Below are 17,908 nucleotides of genomic sequence, written 5' to 3'. Positions count from 1 at the left end.
ACTATGGTCTGTTGCTTACTAGTTACCAACAAATAGAATAGACTCGCCATACTTCCCAAGACAGGAAATAGCACCTGGCAGACCAGGAAGGTGGGACTGGTACCTGCAGCTAACACCACATGTACCAATATGGGACCACACCTTTGCAGCTGGCCCAAAGCAGCACACCAGTGTTATTGGTACTGTATGCAATGACAGAATTAAACATCTACAGTGTATAATTAGTTTTTAAATAAGCAAGGGTTTATTATTTTTATTTTTTAAATTATTTCATTAATATGATTTTATTATTCTTTATCGTCATTACTGATGAGAAATACATGTGGTGTGAAAAGAGCTTCAGGGAAACGTAGACCATCTGAAGCAACTGACCTTCTAACTTCCCTCAGCAAACATATATGATAACCCTGAAGTGTTCCTCCTGCCCACAGCATTCCGGGTGTGTCAAGTAGTGGACTGGATTCGCAGCACACATCATCAACACAAATCCATGATTCCCAACCAGCCAGCCCAGAGATTACAAAGTCTCCTGAGCAATACCAGAATTGCCACAGCTCCATGACAGTGCACAAAGGCAAAATGGGAGCACCTCGGCTGCCAGTGCAAACACAGATGACTGTTCAGGAGCAGTCCGGCTAAAGGACTGGGCAAGCATGCCTTTTTTTAGGGTGACAAGAATATTACACCTCTCTCACCTCACCCAGAGTCCGCTCAGGTTTAGCACCTTCCTTCAATGCTGACCACAAACACATTGCTGAATTAGATTTCTCAGTCTCCCTGAGCACAGAAAGCCTCATAAAATAAAGCTTCAAGTTTGTAGAGTATAATTTGCCAAATGGAGGTTAAAAGGTTATTTTCGTCCAAGGCATTATGAGCCGTTTCCACATATTCAAAAGGGCTTCCCTTCTCACACACAGTTGATCCCCTACATTCCTAACCCTCAGAATGGCCTTTCACATCTGCATCCACCTTCACCACTCTGTGTTCACAGAAAATGCACTGATTTACCATTCAAAATCTCCTCATACCAAACTTGTATCTGACTCTACCCTGCTAGTCCTGTGACTGGCACACCCCCTCCCTCACTTCCAGCAGTCTTGTCCTGCCCACACATCCCAACCACTTCACCAAACCTTTTCCATTCAGAGGCATTGCTAGACCTCTTGACCCTGCTACCACGCCCCAAGCCCCAGCCCTAACTCAATTTAAGCCCCTGTTTTGTGGCATAGCTTGGAGGATCCTCCCACTACAGGTATGATGAGAGCCAGAATCTGTACAAGACAGAGGTTTCTGTGACAATCTGTGCATTAATTTGAATCTTTGATCACTAAGTTAGCCTTATGAACAGTTTAGGGTGTAGGATATACTGCGAGAGGACTTGGACTCTAAGGTTGGGCTCCAGGATCCTGCTTTAAATCAAGCATATACATTCCTGCAGTCTGGAAGACCAGCACTGCCTGACTCAAACTGGCACTACAGGCACAGTGCCAATGCACTAACAAGATCAATGTACTCTGCCATCTCCAAATGGCACCAGCCAGCATCCTAACCAAAGAAGCTTTTGAAAGTTTTTAGTTCTGCTCCTTGACAAAACAACAAACCTATTCTACCTAAGGCAGATTTACCATTAGAGCTACTAATTATGACCAGGCCCTTCCACTCCCAGGCCTTGGTCTAGATCTGGATCTACTGGATCTGGAAACCAACTGAAGTCTAAATTTCCTGCTTTGTGAACCCAAAGTCAACTCAATCCCCGGACCTAATTTTTCTCATTCCTCATTTATCCTTTACAACCCCTAGAGCTCCTAGCCTTGTGACTAAAATCAGCCCTCAAAACGAGGCCAGCAGGACCCAGCAGTCCATTCCCAGCAGCTCCTCCTGGTTCTGAACTAGCCTTCCCTGGAGATACCACAGCCCAAGGCCTCCAGCCCGTCTGAGAACACAACATTAACATGATACTAACTTACAAGAAACACATGGTGCCTGCAACCTGCCAACAAACCAAGCCCACATGCTTCTGCTCTCCTGTGCCCCAGTCCTAGCTGTGGTCATTATAGTTTTATAGCTACTGTATGGCCTCAAAATAAGTTAAGATAGCACTTGCCCTCAATACAAGTTTTTTACCTCCTTCCCCTTGTTTTTAGGATTGAGAGGACCTTGTATGGCCAGGCAAGTTTCCAGAGTTACCTCTCTGATGTTGATCCCCAACACCAAGAGATATTCAGACAACTTCAGACAACTTTCAGAAATTAGAAGAGTAAATCACTAGATTTGCTTTTTTCCTCCTCCATGATTACTTTTAAAACCCAGTATCTCGTGGTATTATCAAATTAAGAGTCACTGTTGTGTTATCTGATCCGTACTTTTTTGTTTACCCTCTAGTATTGTCAGAAAGGATTTATTCTCTCTCAGTATAATCAATCTTTAAGTTTTTAAGAAATACTTACCTCCCTCTATAAGAGTGGAACTCACATGCCCAGTTTCAGCATTTGAAGCTAACTGCCAGTCAGTCAATCTGAACTTCCCTTGTAGTCAAGGGAAATAATTAGGCACCTTGGGAGGCTGATTCAACTAATTCTAAGATACTTATCTAACACAAGGTGTATGAATAGCCCTGTGAGGCTGTGTATTTCTTTCCACTGGATATAAAGGGACTCAAAGGGAAAAAAATACATTTAAAGGTTTAACTATAGATTTTTAAATCAAGCAAATTAATCCAACCTAACCTGTTGTTGTTGTTGTGCTTTTCTCTTTAACGACATTGCAACATTTGAGCATTTTAATGTATGATTCACATGGAAAGCAAACACATGGAAGCTACTGCAGTCACTGCCACTACTCAGGATGAAGAACAATAAAATAAATTCCTGATGTCAAAGGGGGAGTGTCACAGATACCCTATTTCAGATAACATCTCCTTTTGCTCCCCTGAAAGGCTTAAAAGCATCAAGTGAGATATCTTTTTAAAATTTTTTTTACTGTAACACATTAACGTGTTTCCCAGAGACAGAAGCAAATTATTAAATGAGGAGCATTCCAAAATGGGCAATAACACTTATTTTTGTTATAACCAAAAGAATAAACAGACATCACTAAGTAGCAGAGAAGTCAGTATTTTAGTCAAACAGATCCAGAAAGTTCCATACATGCAAAACATAGCATACTGTACAAAAAACAATGTCAAAATCATCAATTTTTGAACTTCTTCCCAGTTTGAGAATAACAGTGCCATGAGAACTTATCTGCTCTACAGTGCTCCACAAAACACCACAATTCTGACAATACCTAGAATTCATAACCTAATCTTATCAAAAGGAAAACATACTTTGGTGCAGGGGATGGAAAGAACCACCCCTGGAACCCGGTGCAGCCGTTCTGCCTGATGGTGTAGATGCGCAGCCCTCTTATTAGTTTGGCCCTGCAGTGCTGAAGTCAATAGGAACTTTGTGGATCATTTCAGTGGAAACAGATTCTGTGATAACATGAGCCTCTGAGAGGAGGGGAACTCCTTCCTTTATGAGTAAATACAGAACACTGACGCAAGTTTAAAGCGCAGAGAAAGAAAAGATGTGGTGGATACAGCTAAGCTCCTTCAAAATGAAAACATGGCCTAGAGAATCTCACAGATTTCTTTTTCTAGCCGGAGAACATCTTGTCTTCGAAGAAATCTGTCCAAATCCTTCTCATGCTAACTCTTCTCATGACTGACTAGATTGTATAATTTACGTTGATAGGAGAAATAAGATTAAAAAATCCTTCACCTGTAACAATTTAAACTGTCAAACCATATCTTAATCAAATGCCTACTCAATAACCATTTAAAATCTATTTCTGTTGAATGAACAAATAAAAATGTAGGATGATGTTCTACATTTCTTAAAAAATTTTAGTCAATGTAATTGTAATTATTTTGAATACTCGGAAGATATTAAGAAGTGTAACTTTGTGTGTGCTTGTGCAAGCACATGCGGAGGGCATGGATGAAGAGAGAGACAAATTTACAAAATGGAAGAAGCAGATGTAGGAGGTTATGGCTGAGGCAGCAGCCGAGGAGGACATGTTTTGAAGATATCCAGCATGGATTTGCGAAGACAGAGACTGTTGACTTAACAGAGACTGATTCAAGTTGTTAATACAAGTTAAATATTTATTATACCACAGTTTATACCAAATGGTATTGTAATTTTCCCCTCACATTTATCCCCTATTTTTTGATTGGTTGTGAGTTGCTGCATTGCAGATACTCCCCTCATTAGCCCACGCTAATCCTCTGGTCCCTCCTTCCTCTCATGATTGGTTGTTGTTCCTGCCTGTCCTATGCTCCTCCCCAATTTCTAGAATCTTCCCATGTGAGTCTATAAATAGAGCTAGCACCCCAGAATAAAGTTGCAATAGCTTTGAGCTACCACTCTGTGTGAACCCCCTGGCTGTCACATCTTCCTTTCCTTGATGACTGCAGCAAGCACAGATCTAAAAATTCACACATACAAAAAACTATATTATTCAGGAAGAATCTTGCAAAAATTAATGAAAACTTAGTAAGTACAATATATGGCAATTAAGTTTTTGAAAGGGATAATTAATTTTTGCAAAGATTGTAAGTGCCCTCTTAAATAAAAATATTCTGATATCAGATATACTAAAGTATGATTTGAGATAATTTTTCTGCAATAGATTTTCTATTGCAAAAACTACTGTGCTTCTCAAGCAACATTATTTTCTTTTAAAACATGTTATTTTAAAATTAGAAACCAGACTTGAAAAAGGCAAAGATTTCAAAAGGTTTCACTCGACTACAAAACTATTTTTCAAATGTCATCAAACAAAATGTTATCTAAATCAAGTAAAAATGACATGTTCCCAATCCTGAATTATTCAGGAATTCCTCAGTTGACCATTTTTTCCAGTACTGTTAGGAGGCAACCATCTCTGCCATGTCTCCAAGACAATGAAATGAGTAATCTCAGCACAGAGCACATCAAAGCAACAGCATGACTTAGTTTCTCTGAACTGCCTGTGTGAGGAACCAAATGCCACCTTTCCCTAAAGAAAGATCAACACTGAAAAAATCTCCTACAGTATGCCCCTACGTTAACACCATGTGAATGCCCGCCACAGCATCCAAAATCCGAAAAGGATGAAAAGTAATGCTGTCCTGAAAAACTGGTTCACTAAGAACATACTTTTAGTGGCAGGTAATAGGAATTAGGAAAAACAAATTTACTCCCTTTATCAGATTAACCTCACTAGGAAAGAAAAGGCTGAACACAATACACCTCAGCCATACCTACTTCCTACTCCCACCATTTTACTTTCGGTCATGTCTGCAGCACAGCACTCAAGATAAGGAAAGGCCAGTTTCAGTCTCAAACTGAATGTTCTTTCTTCTGGTGAAACATTTAGTATAAGTATGCATTCAGGGGCTTGTTTGCTATAGTATTTCCTTTCATCTAATCAGTGTTTAACCCATTCACCTATGAAAGCAACATAGAGGTTGCTACTTGATTTCATAAGACTACAAATCAGAAACCAAATCTGTCACACATACACATATATGCAAAATAATAATCCATCTCTGCTTCATAGGAAACTATCTCAAAGAAAAAGTAATCTTAATGTGAATAAAGACTGCTGATAACAGAAAACAGTTCAAACTTAGATGGAAGATAAATAACGTTAATTAATAATTATTGAAATAATTTTTAAAATTCCTTTTTCTTTTTGTGCATGTTTTGGCTGGGATGGAGTTAATTTTCTTCACAGTGGCTAGTATGGAGCTGTGTTTTGGATTTGTGCTGGAAACAGTGTTGCTAACATAGGGCCTTTTTCATTATTAGTGCTCACACAGCATCAGCATCTCTTCCTGCTCAACCCACTCGACCAGCAAGGATGCCGGGGGTGCACAAGAAGTTGGAAGGGGACACAGCCAGAACAGCTGACCCCAACTAACCCCAGAGATATTCCATCCCAAATGTCACCATGCTCAACATATAGAACTGGAGGAAGATGGTGGTAGGGGAAGGGAGGACATTCAGAGTGATGGTGTTTGTCTTCCCAATGTTTGTTATACATATGGAGCCGTGCTTTCCTGGGGATGGCTGAGCAGTTGCCTGCCCTTGGGAAGCAGTGGATGAATCCCTTGTTTTGCTTTGCTTTTATGGGCAGCTTAGGCTTTCCCTATTAAACTGTGTGTCAGCCCACAAGCTTTTTCCCTTTCACTCTTTCCCATTCCACCGAGGGGAGTAAGCGAGTGGCTGCATGGGGCTGAGCTGTCAGCTGGGGATAAACCACGACACTTTTACAGTTTAAATAAAAGCTTCCGAATTACTGGAAAAATGTAGACATTCACTCGTAAAATTATGAAATATATCAAGATGAAAGCAGCTGTTACAACACAGTTAAGCATTTTAAGATTACATTTGTTCATAAGATTTTCAGAATCAGCTCTTGGCTTTCTTCTCCAAAAACATGGCTGGAGCAACAACTCGGGTCATTGATTTTTTAATTTACAAAAGAGAACTAACTTCTATTCTTTAACTTTTGTAGGTTCTCCTACCACTAAAAGAAAACAAACAAACAAACACAAAGCAAGACAAACACAATAAATAAGACTAGTTCTTAAAACAGGATGGCAACTCATGAGGCTGCCCTATCGGGCTCTGATGAAGAGGGTTTCATCAGGAGTTGTGGGACAATTGTCCTTCTCAGTAACAGTCTCTACTGTACCTGAGGCAGACACAATCACTGCCGTTTTAGCTGCTGAAAGAGCTTTCTCCTTCTCTGCGATGGCAGCACATACTGCCACAATTTCATCACTTTCAAAGTCATAGTCAGGGATTGGTTCTTGTGCAAGCTCCTTTTCTTTCACTAGTGCTTGCACTGACTCAGTCTTTGTTGCCTTCTGCTGTTCATGTAGTTTTCTGGCCCAGGAAAGGTCCTCTTTCCATACTTCAGGGTTCATTGGAAAGATGTGTAAGGATACCTGGAAACTTCGGATTGCCTATAAACAGAAGAGGGAAGAAACAAAGATTGGACACTCTAAAGTCTACCTATTTCATCATAAAAATTGACAACAACAAAAAAATTACATACATCATTCATTCAAAGACAAAAGCCAGTTTACTCCAAACTGTCTTTACTGAAGCAACCCTCCCTCAGCTTACATTCCATAGCAGCATCACTCCCAAACAACTGTGTCTGAAAGTATGAAAACGCATAAACAAAACAGATACCTGGCAACAAGGGCACAAATAAAGAGTTCACGCATATGAAAAAAAGTATTGTAATTAAAAAGGTAAAAGCAAAAATAATTTTTTGGTTTGATGATTTGCTTTTCCACGTCTCTTTCATCATCAGATATATGGAAAGGCAAAAGCAGATATGGTTTAAAGAAATATGGAAAAGGTATGACTGAAATTTAAAGTATTGCTAATATTGTTGCTTTTAAATTAGCATACAATCACTTCATATACAGACCTAATACTACAATAATAGTAGCCCCATTACAAGCAGTTTCTGTAACAGGTTTGTGTTTGCAAAAACACCTAAATAAACAGGCAAAAGTAGGCAAATAAACTCTCAACTTGGAGAGTTCCTTTCAGAAAGAACTCCTATAATCTCATAAACCATGTAATATTAGTAACAAGTAAGTAAAGTTTATGGTGATTCTCCTTTCATGCAGTTCAACTAGGAAACAATTCAGAAATCTTCAGCACATAAATTGTTAAATATATTTAAAAAAAAAGTGACCATCTAAATCCAGTAGATGTGCTATTTGACAGTAAAAAGAAGTTGCTACAGTACTGGAAAAAAGCTAGACCAAGAATTACAAATGTATTGTATTTTAGTTTTTTTAAACAGTGAAAAGGTAAAGACTGACCTTACTTACTCAAACTTATGTGCATCTGTACAGTGACATGTGTGTATTTCACATTTATGACTGTACAGCCAGATATGAAAATGGTCATGGTAGTGACCAAACTCTTGTGTGAGAACATACAGAAGCCTTCCTATAGACTGGGAAAACAGTGATTATATGGATTATTATATAGATTTGGATTATATTTGAGAAGGGTTATAGCAATTTGCATATTAAGACTTTAAAGACATAAGATCAACCATCAGATTCCATATTCTATTGTAATTTATAAATACTTAAAGCGTAAGAATTAATTTGCAAAATCACATGCTTTCATCTGCATTGACAGAAACTGATAGTTCGTACTTCTGATGGCACAGAGGAATATATGAACCCTGTATGACGTGAACTCAGAAGACAAGGGATACAAATCAGATTTAAGAAATTATGATTATGCTACCAGTATTACTGCTGTTGTAATAGGCAGCCTTTCAGTTCCGGGGAAAAAAAAAATACTTTGATTATTGGTCAACAGCCAGCTCTGAAGTGTAGGAGCATGCTGAACTTTAAACAGAAGGAGGAGTGCAGTTTAATTCTTGTAAACCAGTGTCATTTTAATCAACTCTGCTAGCTTTTAATTTTCAGGGATAGATGAACTCCAAGTAAACACTAAATGCTCTTTTTTGTATTTCTGTTGAAAACAAAATATAAACAAACACCATCTGCTTTTAAGCTTTCCATGGAAGAGGTCCCCTAATTAAAGCTTGTCTATATATAGTTACATTCATGCACAATAAACAATGTTAAACACAGTAATAAAATATAAGGTAAGCTTTGAAAAAAATCTTACCAAATAAAGCTTTGAAGCTCCTTTGATGATTCATAAAGCATAAAAAGATCATCTTAGTAAATCAATTAGAAGAAAGTTTTTGTGTGACATTTTTACAAAGAAATAATAAAATAATAAATTTTTAAGCGCTGCAAAAGATCAGAGGGATTAATTTGAAAGCAGCAATGTAGAACTGAAAAATACACACTTATCCTAGATATAAAATTTTACGCTGCCACTGCAACTGCACCTGAAGCCACTAATTTCTTTCAAGATAGAAAAAGAGTGCTACTTCTAAATCTCCCCCTAATGGAGATGTAAATCTCCTTTGCCAACTGCCTGTTTTATTACAGGAAAACATGGTGACAGTAGATTAAACTGGTATTTCTAGCCTCATTTTAAAGGGCAGCTGTGGTTTCAGAGCTCCCACATGTAAGGACTACAAGACTTTAGATCAGTACATAGTCACGTATCTGGTTTTGCTTCTGCAGGGAGGTGCAATGTAAAATCTACTGCAAGATATTTTTGCTTGTGGAATTAAAATATTTGAAAAATTTGTATTTTTAAAGTATTTTACATTTTATCTCACTAGACAGCATTCAGCAGAAAACAATCTTTCATTTGTCCCATGAGCAGTCTCTTCTGCTAGTCTGCACAGTCTTTCAACATGAAGGATAGTTTTGATCAGACTACGGTTTTTACAAGTTTTTATAACTCATGGACTTAGCAACTGTCACTATACAGAAACCCCTAAAAAAGGTAAGGGAGAATTTTAAGAGGTTATGCAGTTTGCATCTGCCACCAAAGCATGTATTAGGCCTTCATGTTACACCTGAGAGACACTTTCTGACCTATTTTAAAAGATGTCCACCAATGAAGATACGCATACATCTACAAACAATCTTCTTCTGTGTTTAATGATTTTTAATACGGATTTTTTTTGTTCATTTGTTTTTTGTTTTTACAGCATTCAACACAGTACTTGGGATTATGGTGCATGAAAACCTGGACATGAGCTAGCCATGTGTGCTTGCATCCCAGAAAGCCAACAGTGTCCTGGGCTGCATCCAAGCAGAGGGGGCAGGAAGTCAAGGTGATTCTGCACCTCTGCTGTGCTCTGGTGAGACCCACCTGGAGCACTGCATCCAGCTCTGGGGTATGAGTACTTTTACCTTGCAAATCAGGACACTCCAGGAGACTAGAAAACATTCACCTCTCTATTACCAAATTCTACTGCTAAAATTATTACAGGAATTTCAAAACAATTGTACAACAAACTTTCTGTCACATCCCAGTTTGTCTTATCTCGTGCATCTGTTTTAGCTAGCACTTTTAATTACAAGGTCAAAATGTTCAGAAATGTACTTCTCAAAAGTTCTGAGCATCTGCCAAAGATGCTCAGAAGACACCAGCTATATCAGTTGCAATCACTTGCAAAAACTCAGTACCCCTGGCAGAAATGTACCTGAAAAGGGCATTTCAGTTTTTGGAGACTTGCTTGCCCTTCTGCTTTCTTGATGGAAAATCTGATTAGAAAATCCTTTCATTCATTAAAAATTATTAGATAGGTTAACACAAAACACATTTATGATTTCCAACAGCAGTTGAAAAAAAAAAAAAAAGGATTGCACTTCAGGACTAACATAGGACCTTTCTGGGGAAAGTAATATTACTGGTTATTACTTATAACTCAGTAGGACTGTTCAAATCTGTTGAAAAGAATATAATGGACCCCCACTTTAACTGACAAAGCATGGCATTTTCTTTCTAACTTAGTATTTTCCAAATACTTCAGCTTTTCAGTGGAAGGCCAACCATCAGCTTACTTTTGATTACCAAAATCTTTTACATTTCTAAATGCTAACACTGGTAACATTTTGAAAAATTATCTCAAATTCAGAATTAGTTATGTTAATTAGCTGGATTCCAATAAAACATTTCTCTCTTTGGGAGTACATAACTCCCATCATTATCTACAATACCTAAAACTATTTATTTCAAGAGAAATAAAAGAAAGGGGTGATCTCAGTATTCATATTCCTTTGACAAAATGTTGTCACACATAAAGACTGCTAAGCCACTAAGTGTTTAGTAAGAATACAACAAACCACATCCTTTGAAACATCAAACAAAAAGCATGCAAAAACTGGTGCATATTTACACATCTACACAGTTCACTTTGTAATCCTCAGTACTCCAGATCTGACAGGGACCCACAACAGGGTCAGTCACAGAATCACAGAATGGCTGAGGTTGGCCAGGACCTTCTGAGGCCACCAGGGCCAACGCCCTGCTCCAGCAGGGCCACCTGGATCTGCCTGCCCATGACCATCTCCAGATGGCTGATGAATTTCTCCACCATGGGAAACTTGTTACTTTTGTTTGGTTCTCTCTTGTTTGAGATTTTTTAATGCTGCTTCTGTTTGGGCTGCTCTTTTTTTCCTGTTTAATCAAAGTATGGGGCTTACTCTGTTTCACAGGAAGAGCTGTTCTAATGAAGCTATGTGAATGTTGTTACTGGTTAAGATGTCATCGTCAATTAATGTGAATTTGTTACTGGTTAAGATGTCATCACCAATACAGTAAATATAAGTTGTAAACCCAAATATTTACAATTAAATGGAATATTGAAAGCCTGACTAAATTTCTACAGTTTCTACATTCACTCTGCAAGTTTACACAGTTGTGCTCTGCACAATGATCTGTAGAATTTAAGGAATTTCTGCCTTTAGAGAAATAAAGTTCTCCTAGCTCACATTTAAGTAGTACTGTTGAATTAACCTATTTAGTAAATTCAGAAAAAAAAAAAGAGCAAACAACTTTTAAGAAAGTAAAATAAAAAGAGACTAATTTACATCATTCTTTCTATCACAAGTTTGACAAAAACTAAATCAAAACAAATCTTTATTTGCAAAAAATGAATATGTTAGACAGTTCATAAATTAGATTTGTTTGGAAGCTGTATTTTAGACCTGGGAAACTTCAAATTAAAATACAATCATTTTTTTCCTTTACGAAAAAATGCATCATCCCTTGTGAAGTAATAAAAATATTTACAACAGACCATTTGGTAAGATGAGGGTAATGAAGACAGACACTGGTGGGGGAAATGAAACAAAGAAACAGAAGAAGCTGCTTTTGAGAAGGGTACTAATTTCCAAATCTCAAAAAAACCCACTAAAAAGCCCTGACACTTATGCTTTATTAATTTTTCTTTGTAAAAAATATAATACAGGAAAAAATTAGAAAATCATAGCAATGAAAGACTAGAGGAAAAAGGATAATTATGACTTAGACCACATGGGTGAGAAGCCTCCACAGGTTCAACAATTATGAACTCATTTCATATTTTAAAACTTCTTCAGCCTTAACCTTTTAAAATTCCTTAAAAATTGCTTGGCTGACAAACAAATAGTGAACATTATCTACATTTTTGGACAACTCCCCAAGTTCTCTGTATGTGAGAACATATTAATCAGAATCCATTCTGATTGGTGTGATATGATTTGCCTATGTAGCCAAAGCTTACAGGACCTAGTGAGCAGACCTGGTGGTACAAGTAGTATGGATATATCACTATTTATAACTGATATTACAGCAGCTGTAGCTTTCTTTACAGAATAAGAAGCATTAGTTACCCAGGACCCTTGAAGGAAATAAAACTCTGAATTTCCTGAGTCTAATGCATTTAGAAATCTTGGACATAATTTACAGCAAAGGTTTCATCCCTTCCTTAAAAGGAAAAGACCCAGACAGAACAGACCATCTACCCTTACCTTCTGCACCACAAAAGCCATGGAATGTCACCAGTGTTGTAATGCAGATATGCATGGATTTATGTGATATATTTCATATTATGATACTATAACAACAAAGGGAGCACTCTGTACATCTCCAATGCACAGTTTTGCCTTAGGTTTTGTCTACGGAGACTGGAGCACCTCCCCTACAAAGACAGGGAAGCTCGGGCTGTTCAGCCTGGAGAAGAAAATATTGCAGGGAGACCTCATAGCAACCTCCCAGTATCTGAAGGGGGCCTGCAGGAAGCCAGAGAGGGACTCTTCGTCAGGAACTGTAGTGACAGGACAAGGAGTAATGGGTACACACTGAAAGAGGGGAAATTTACGTTAGATTTTAGGAAGAAATTCTTTATTTTGAGGGTGGTAAGGCACTGGAACAGCTTACCCAGAGAAACTCCGGATGCCCCACCCCTGGCAGTGTTCAAGGTCAGGGTGGACAGGGCACTGAACAACCTGGTCTAGAGGGTGGTGCCCCTGCCCATGGTAGGAGGGTTGGAAACAGATGATCTTTAAGATTCCCTCCAACCCATACCATTCCATGATTCTGTAATTCTAGGTTATTCCCATTGTTTGGGTTTGTTTTGGTTTGTTTGTTTTAATACTGCTCCTTACTATATTTTAAAAATTAGGTTTTTGGTTTTGAAATGTAAGCAGTATCTTTTCTTATCTGAGAGCTCATGATGAGTTATTCTTCTAATGGACTTTTGTGAATATGTCTGAATTTAAAACATCATTTGCTGTGTTTCCACATCAACTAGGAGAAATCTATTATACTCTATATGTTACAGTATTTACACACAGCTGGTAATATGACATAGGGGGAAAGTCTCCCTTTGCTTTACATCATGTACACAAGATAGCACCATGGCATACAGCTGCAGCTAGAAAAAAGATGCACTTCATCTACTACTACAGAGCATCCCTGGCTTTTTGCTGTGTTACTAAGCGAAGAAGCAACTTCAGCCACCATTTGAGGTCAAGGACTCAGAGGAAAGCAGGAGACAAGGAAAACAAGATACTAGAATTTTATCAGCAGGCATGTATAGAAGTGAGCCTGAATATCAACTGGGACTTCACATTATGTTCATCTTTAAATTATGGTGACCTGTAGCAGTATAGCACTTAGAATATGTATTTATGTCAACATAATTATTCTACTGCCTAAAGCCACCACGTAAATATAGTATATAATACAAAAGTCTTCAAGCTAGGCAGGTCTTTCACAAGTCCAGCAACAGAACTGCACAGGAAGCATTTGTGAAAAGCAATAACGTACAGAAAATTATTGGAGATAAGTAACAACAATCTTTTTCCTTGTCTACATTCAGGTTACCATCAGGATATACAGCTACCTTCATATTTCTGTTCTTTCATTCTCATTCACAACTAATTTTGCTTTCCTACCAGTGCTATCTCTCCTAATCCAAGCTGGGCACGTCCCAAAGTCTGCCAGGCATCCCAGGAACGTGGGTTTCTCTGGACAGCCATTTCTGCTGCATGCACTGCTGGAAACACTTCATGTAAAGACATCAGTACCTATAAAAGAAATAGAAAAATAAGAGGAAGAAAAATAAGCAAAATTGAAAAAAAGTTTAAGTTTTCTGGGATTACCCAGGCAACAACCGTTGTTTCAATAACTAAGGACCAGTTCATCTTATCTTGCTTTTTATAGTTTAGTTGTCTGATCTCAGACAGTCACCCAAACTCACTTCTATCCCCATGGAGACAAACAGGCATGCTAGAGGATGATTCACCTGAACTATTTAGGCAACTCCATTAGAAGTAAATGAACTGCTTCTGATGGCATATCCCCTTGTCTATAAACCCTACACTCTGTGAAAGGGTAACAGAATACACCAAAGGACAAACACATGGAGAATTAAACACAATAAATGTGCAACTATTGTTGAAAAACTCCCGGGTTGTATTTTTTCTTTTTAATAGAAGACTGGAACCTACCGAAGACAGTTACAGTGCACATGATATAATTACAGAAACAATCTCCTGTAATTCAGCATGGAAAAAGACCTTAACAATGACTTGTATTTAGAGAGTAAGCATTCTGCAACAGCAAAGCCTAACGTAGACATGAAGTCTATTTAAAGAAGAAAAAAGTGGTTCCTGAAAGTGAAAATCTGTTACTCAGTAGTTACCACAGTATTTTTCTTCTTGCATTCAATCTCCATAACTAAGCCTATAAATCACAGTTAGCAATACTTAATGTGGCTCAAAACTTGCCATATGGTTCCAAGACTACCATGAGATTGGCACATTACCTGAAAACCTGCATCACACTCTGAGGTCATGATTTCAGACACCCACATGCTGTGGTGGTAGACACCACTGTAAGAAACAAATGACAACTGCATTCCTGCAGTATGAGGAGAATGTCAACCACAAGAGTAAGACTCATGTGTGGGAAACCACTTTCATCCCATCTGACCCACAAGTATGATGAATAATTCTAGAACATATTAGTACTATTGCTAAAGTGCAAAAAGCATTTATCTAATCTTGCTGTTCTAAGGTATATTAAATAGATAAATATGAGTGCAGAGTAAAGGAGGATTCAAATGTTCAGTATTTACTGTAATTAACGTAAAGTACTTGCACAGCACAGGGGTGAGTACACTAAAAAAAAGGGGGGCAGGGGAGAACAGAGGAAGGTAAGACTTACAGAAAGTAATCCTGTACTGAAGAAACAAAGACACATCACAAGCATAGCTTCTGATAAATCCTACATACTTCTGCTGTTTTAGTATCACTAAATTTTTCTGAAGACTAATCCTACGGCTTCTCTTTGATTCCATTTAATGGACTGCACCTTAAAATTTAGAAGTACCTAAAAAATTTGTAAAAAACAACCTACAGTCATATGTCATTTTCCCTTTTTTTCCCTCAACAGTTCTAAATGACTGTGCTTTGTATCAAATGATATGTAATGAATGTTCCAAAACTTTCAGTGCAATTACAGGTTTGAGTGCAATTTCTCTTTTCTGCAGCAGATCTGTGAAATGAATCAAACTATTACTAGTGGACAGGTGTACATCCTAACAAGATTAAGTGATTCTGCACCTATCAGCTATCTTTTACATTAGTGTCTTAATGTGTTTATTCTCTAAAGAGAAAACAGAGAGCACACATTCACCAGAACATTTTTATGCACCCCAAGTATTCAGTACTTCTTAACAGTACTTTCTACTGCAAATTCCAAAATTCCAAAACATCTACGTAAATGTTTAGGGAGTCTTTTGTAGTTTTTAATGAATTTTAATGTTTTGTTTACTGAATTATGACCTCAGTAATAAAAGGCAATTATTCCGCTTTCATCTATTTATGACTATTGTGTGTACTAACGTAGACAGCTGCTTTAAAAATGCTCTTCCAGATCATGGTAGTAATTACTGTGCTCCTAGTAACTTTGGCATCAGTTTCTCAAAGTCCATTAAAACAAGTACATATTTGAATGCATATGCATTTTGTCCAGCATAGGTAGTTTTTTCAGTTATTAACAAAATGACTCAGCAATTCTTGTCAGTCATTGCAAAAGAATAAATTTATTAATGCACTCTGTTTTCCAACACTCATCTCAAGAATCTCATTGTACATATACATACGTGTATATATAAAACTGACTAGAGGGAAATGTCTTATAAAGATGTTCAGTAAGTGGATTTTCAGGACTTTATTCCAACAGATTTACCATTGTTACATGCATTAAAACAAACAACATCCATGTCATACAACGACTTAGTTTAACAGATATAGCTTTAAAAGCCATACATGAGAGATTAGAAGAATTAGAAGAACTCAGAGGCAAAAAGCTAGTTAAATGTAGCAACTATCATCAAGACACTGACCAAGTATTAATAATGCAGGTAATGGAGTGACCCATCCTGTTCTACCCACAATATTTTGGAAGTTTTATGAATCTGAGTAAATTCTGGTTTTAAATGACCTCACTGGATTGAGGCTGAATCACTATATATAGATACATTCCAAGTACAGTGAAACTAACCCAATTCCTTTTTCCATCCAGAAACCCATTTCAAAATACAGATGAATAAAATTCATCCTACCCATAAGCAGCTTACATTTATCCATGCTGTAAAGCGATTACCATTACACCACACAGAAACGGTTTTTTGCAATTTCGATTTCTGGAGTTTACATTAATGTTCTGATAGTAAACTTGTCTCACTACACATCCCAACTTAAGGAAAAAAAAAATTAAAAATAATCAGCGATTATTAGCAATGTATTATAACCTAAACTTGGGATCATAAGTCTGGTCTTGTCTTAGAAACATCATAATTTCTTAAGTGGGAAGTCGTTCACCCAGTTCAAGATTAAAAAAACCTCTAGAAAAGAGGAAATGGAATTATTTGAATATGAGTGTGATGGGTTTCCTCTACAAAAACAAAGAGGAGACATACATCTGAAATCCTGGTCCTGTTCAACAAATGCAAATTCAGGATGCAGCACTGTACAAAACTAGATCCTCATATCGCTGATGACAAAACATCTAAAAAGCTTATTAAGTGGAACTAAACCTGAGTGTTTACATTTGAATTTACTTGTTTTTATAAACGTCTATAAACAATTGTATTGTGCCCTTTAAAAATCCCGTCATAGTTGCATAGTGTGTTCAACTATGTTATCTGAGATCTGAGGTAGAAGTATCACTAGATAAGCAACACTAACCAGGTTAGTTCTCAGCAGTGGTACAGAATATCAGAATGTCTCATTTCAAGAAAGTTTGTTATAAACATCGCAATGTATCAAGTCCTTTGATATCTCTCTTCACACAGAAAAGAGTCCCACATGGTCCAGTCCCCAAATATTCAAACACAGATTTAAAGAATTTGTTGAACTTTGTTCCTCCATCTTTGTAATTCAAAGCAGTAATAAAGTAATTCAGTCAATACTAAGAAATTCAGCTCATAATCAGTTTCACGCATTAATACAGGCAGTCTTTATACATTCCTTTTAACATAGTTACAATGCTACTTATCTAACATTATGATCAACACTAGGCTGTTGTTGTAGGGTCTTTTTTAAAGATTTTTGGTTTTCAACAAAAATGTAAAAATGTACTTGCACAAACATTTACTTGCCACTCATTCTTGCAATGCGGAAGCAGCTTAGGCTGGTAATGGAATATTAATTATATATACTGACAGATCTTGCATGCAAAGAAAAGTGCACCCCTAACCTCTCCACACACCATAAAATCTGTTTTTAAATGGGTCAAAGATTAGCTGAGGGAAATGGAAAAAAAATCTCATCAACTTCTATGGGTTTTTGAAGCAGTTGAGCAATTCCACAATTCCCATGTGATTTTCTGGAAACACAGTTATTGCAAGTGTCTTTGACAACTAGGAACTTTAAACGCTATTTCCGCTCTTCAGAAATGCTAAA

General features: G+C 37.4%; 1 protein-coding gene across 2 annotated transcripts in view; it reads right to left on the bottom strand.

Annotated features, from left to right (window-relative positions):
• Window positions 1-3,097: 3,097 nt before the first annotated feature.
• Window positions 3,098-17,908, bottom strand: part of TTC33 (tetratricopeptide repeat domain 33) — a 38,911-nt gene continuing 24,100 nt past the window's right edge. For both annotated transcript variants that reach the window (XM_027634401.1, XM_027634399.1), the window contains exons 4-5: window positions 13,892-14,023; window positions 3,098-7,000 (exon numbers count right to left, since the gene is read on the bottom strand). In XM_027634401.1, coding sequence (XP_027490202.1) covers window positions 6,650-7,000; window positions 13,892-14,023 — 483 coding nt within the window. In that variant the 3' untranslated portion in view covers window positions 3,098-6,649. The remainder of the gene's footprint in view (window positions 7,001-13,891; window positions 14,024-17,908) is intronic.

This window comes from Corapipo altera, unplaced genomic scaffold, assembly GCF_003945725.1.
Source record: "Corapipo altera isolate COAL_440 unplaced genomic scaffold, ASM394572v1 61411, whole genome shotgun sequence".
Taxonomy (NCBI): domain Eukaryota; kingdom Metazoa; phylum Chordata; class Aves; order Passeriformes; family Pipridae; genus Corapipo; species Corapipo altera.
This window is presented reverse-complemented; position numbering and strand designations above follow the sequence as displayed.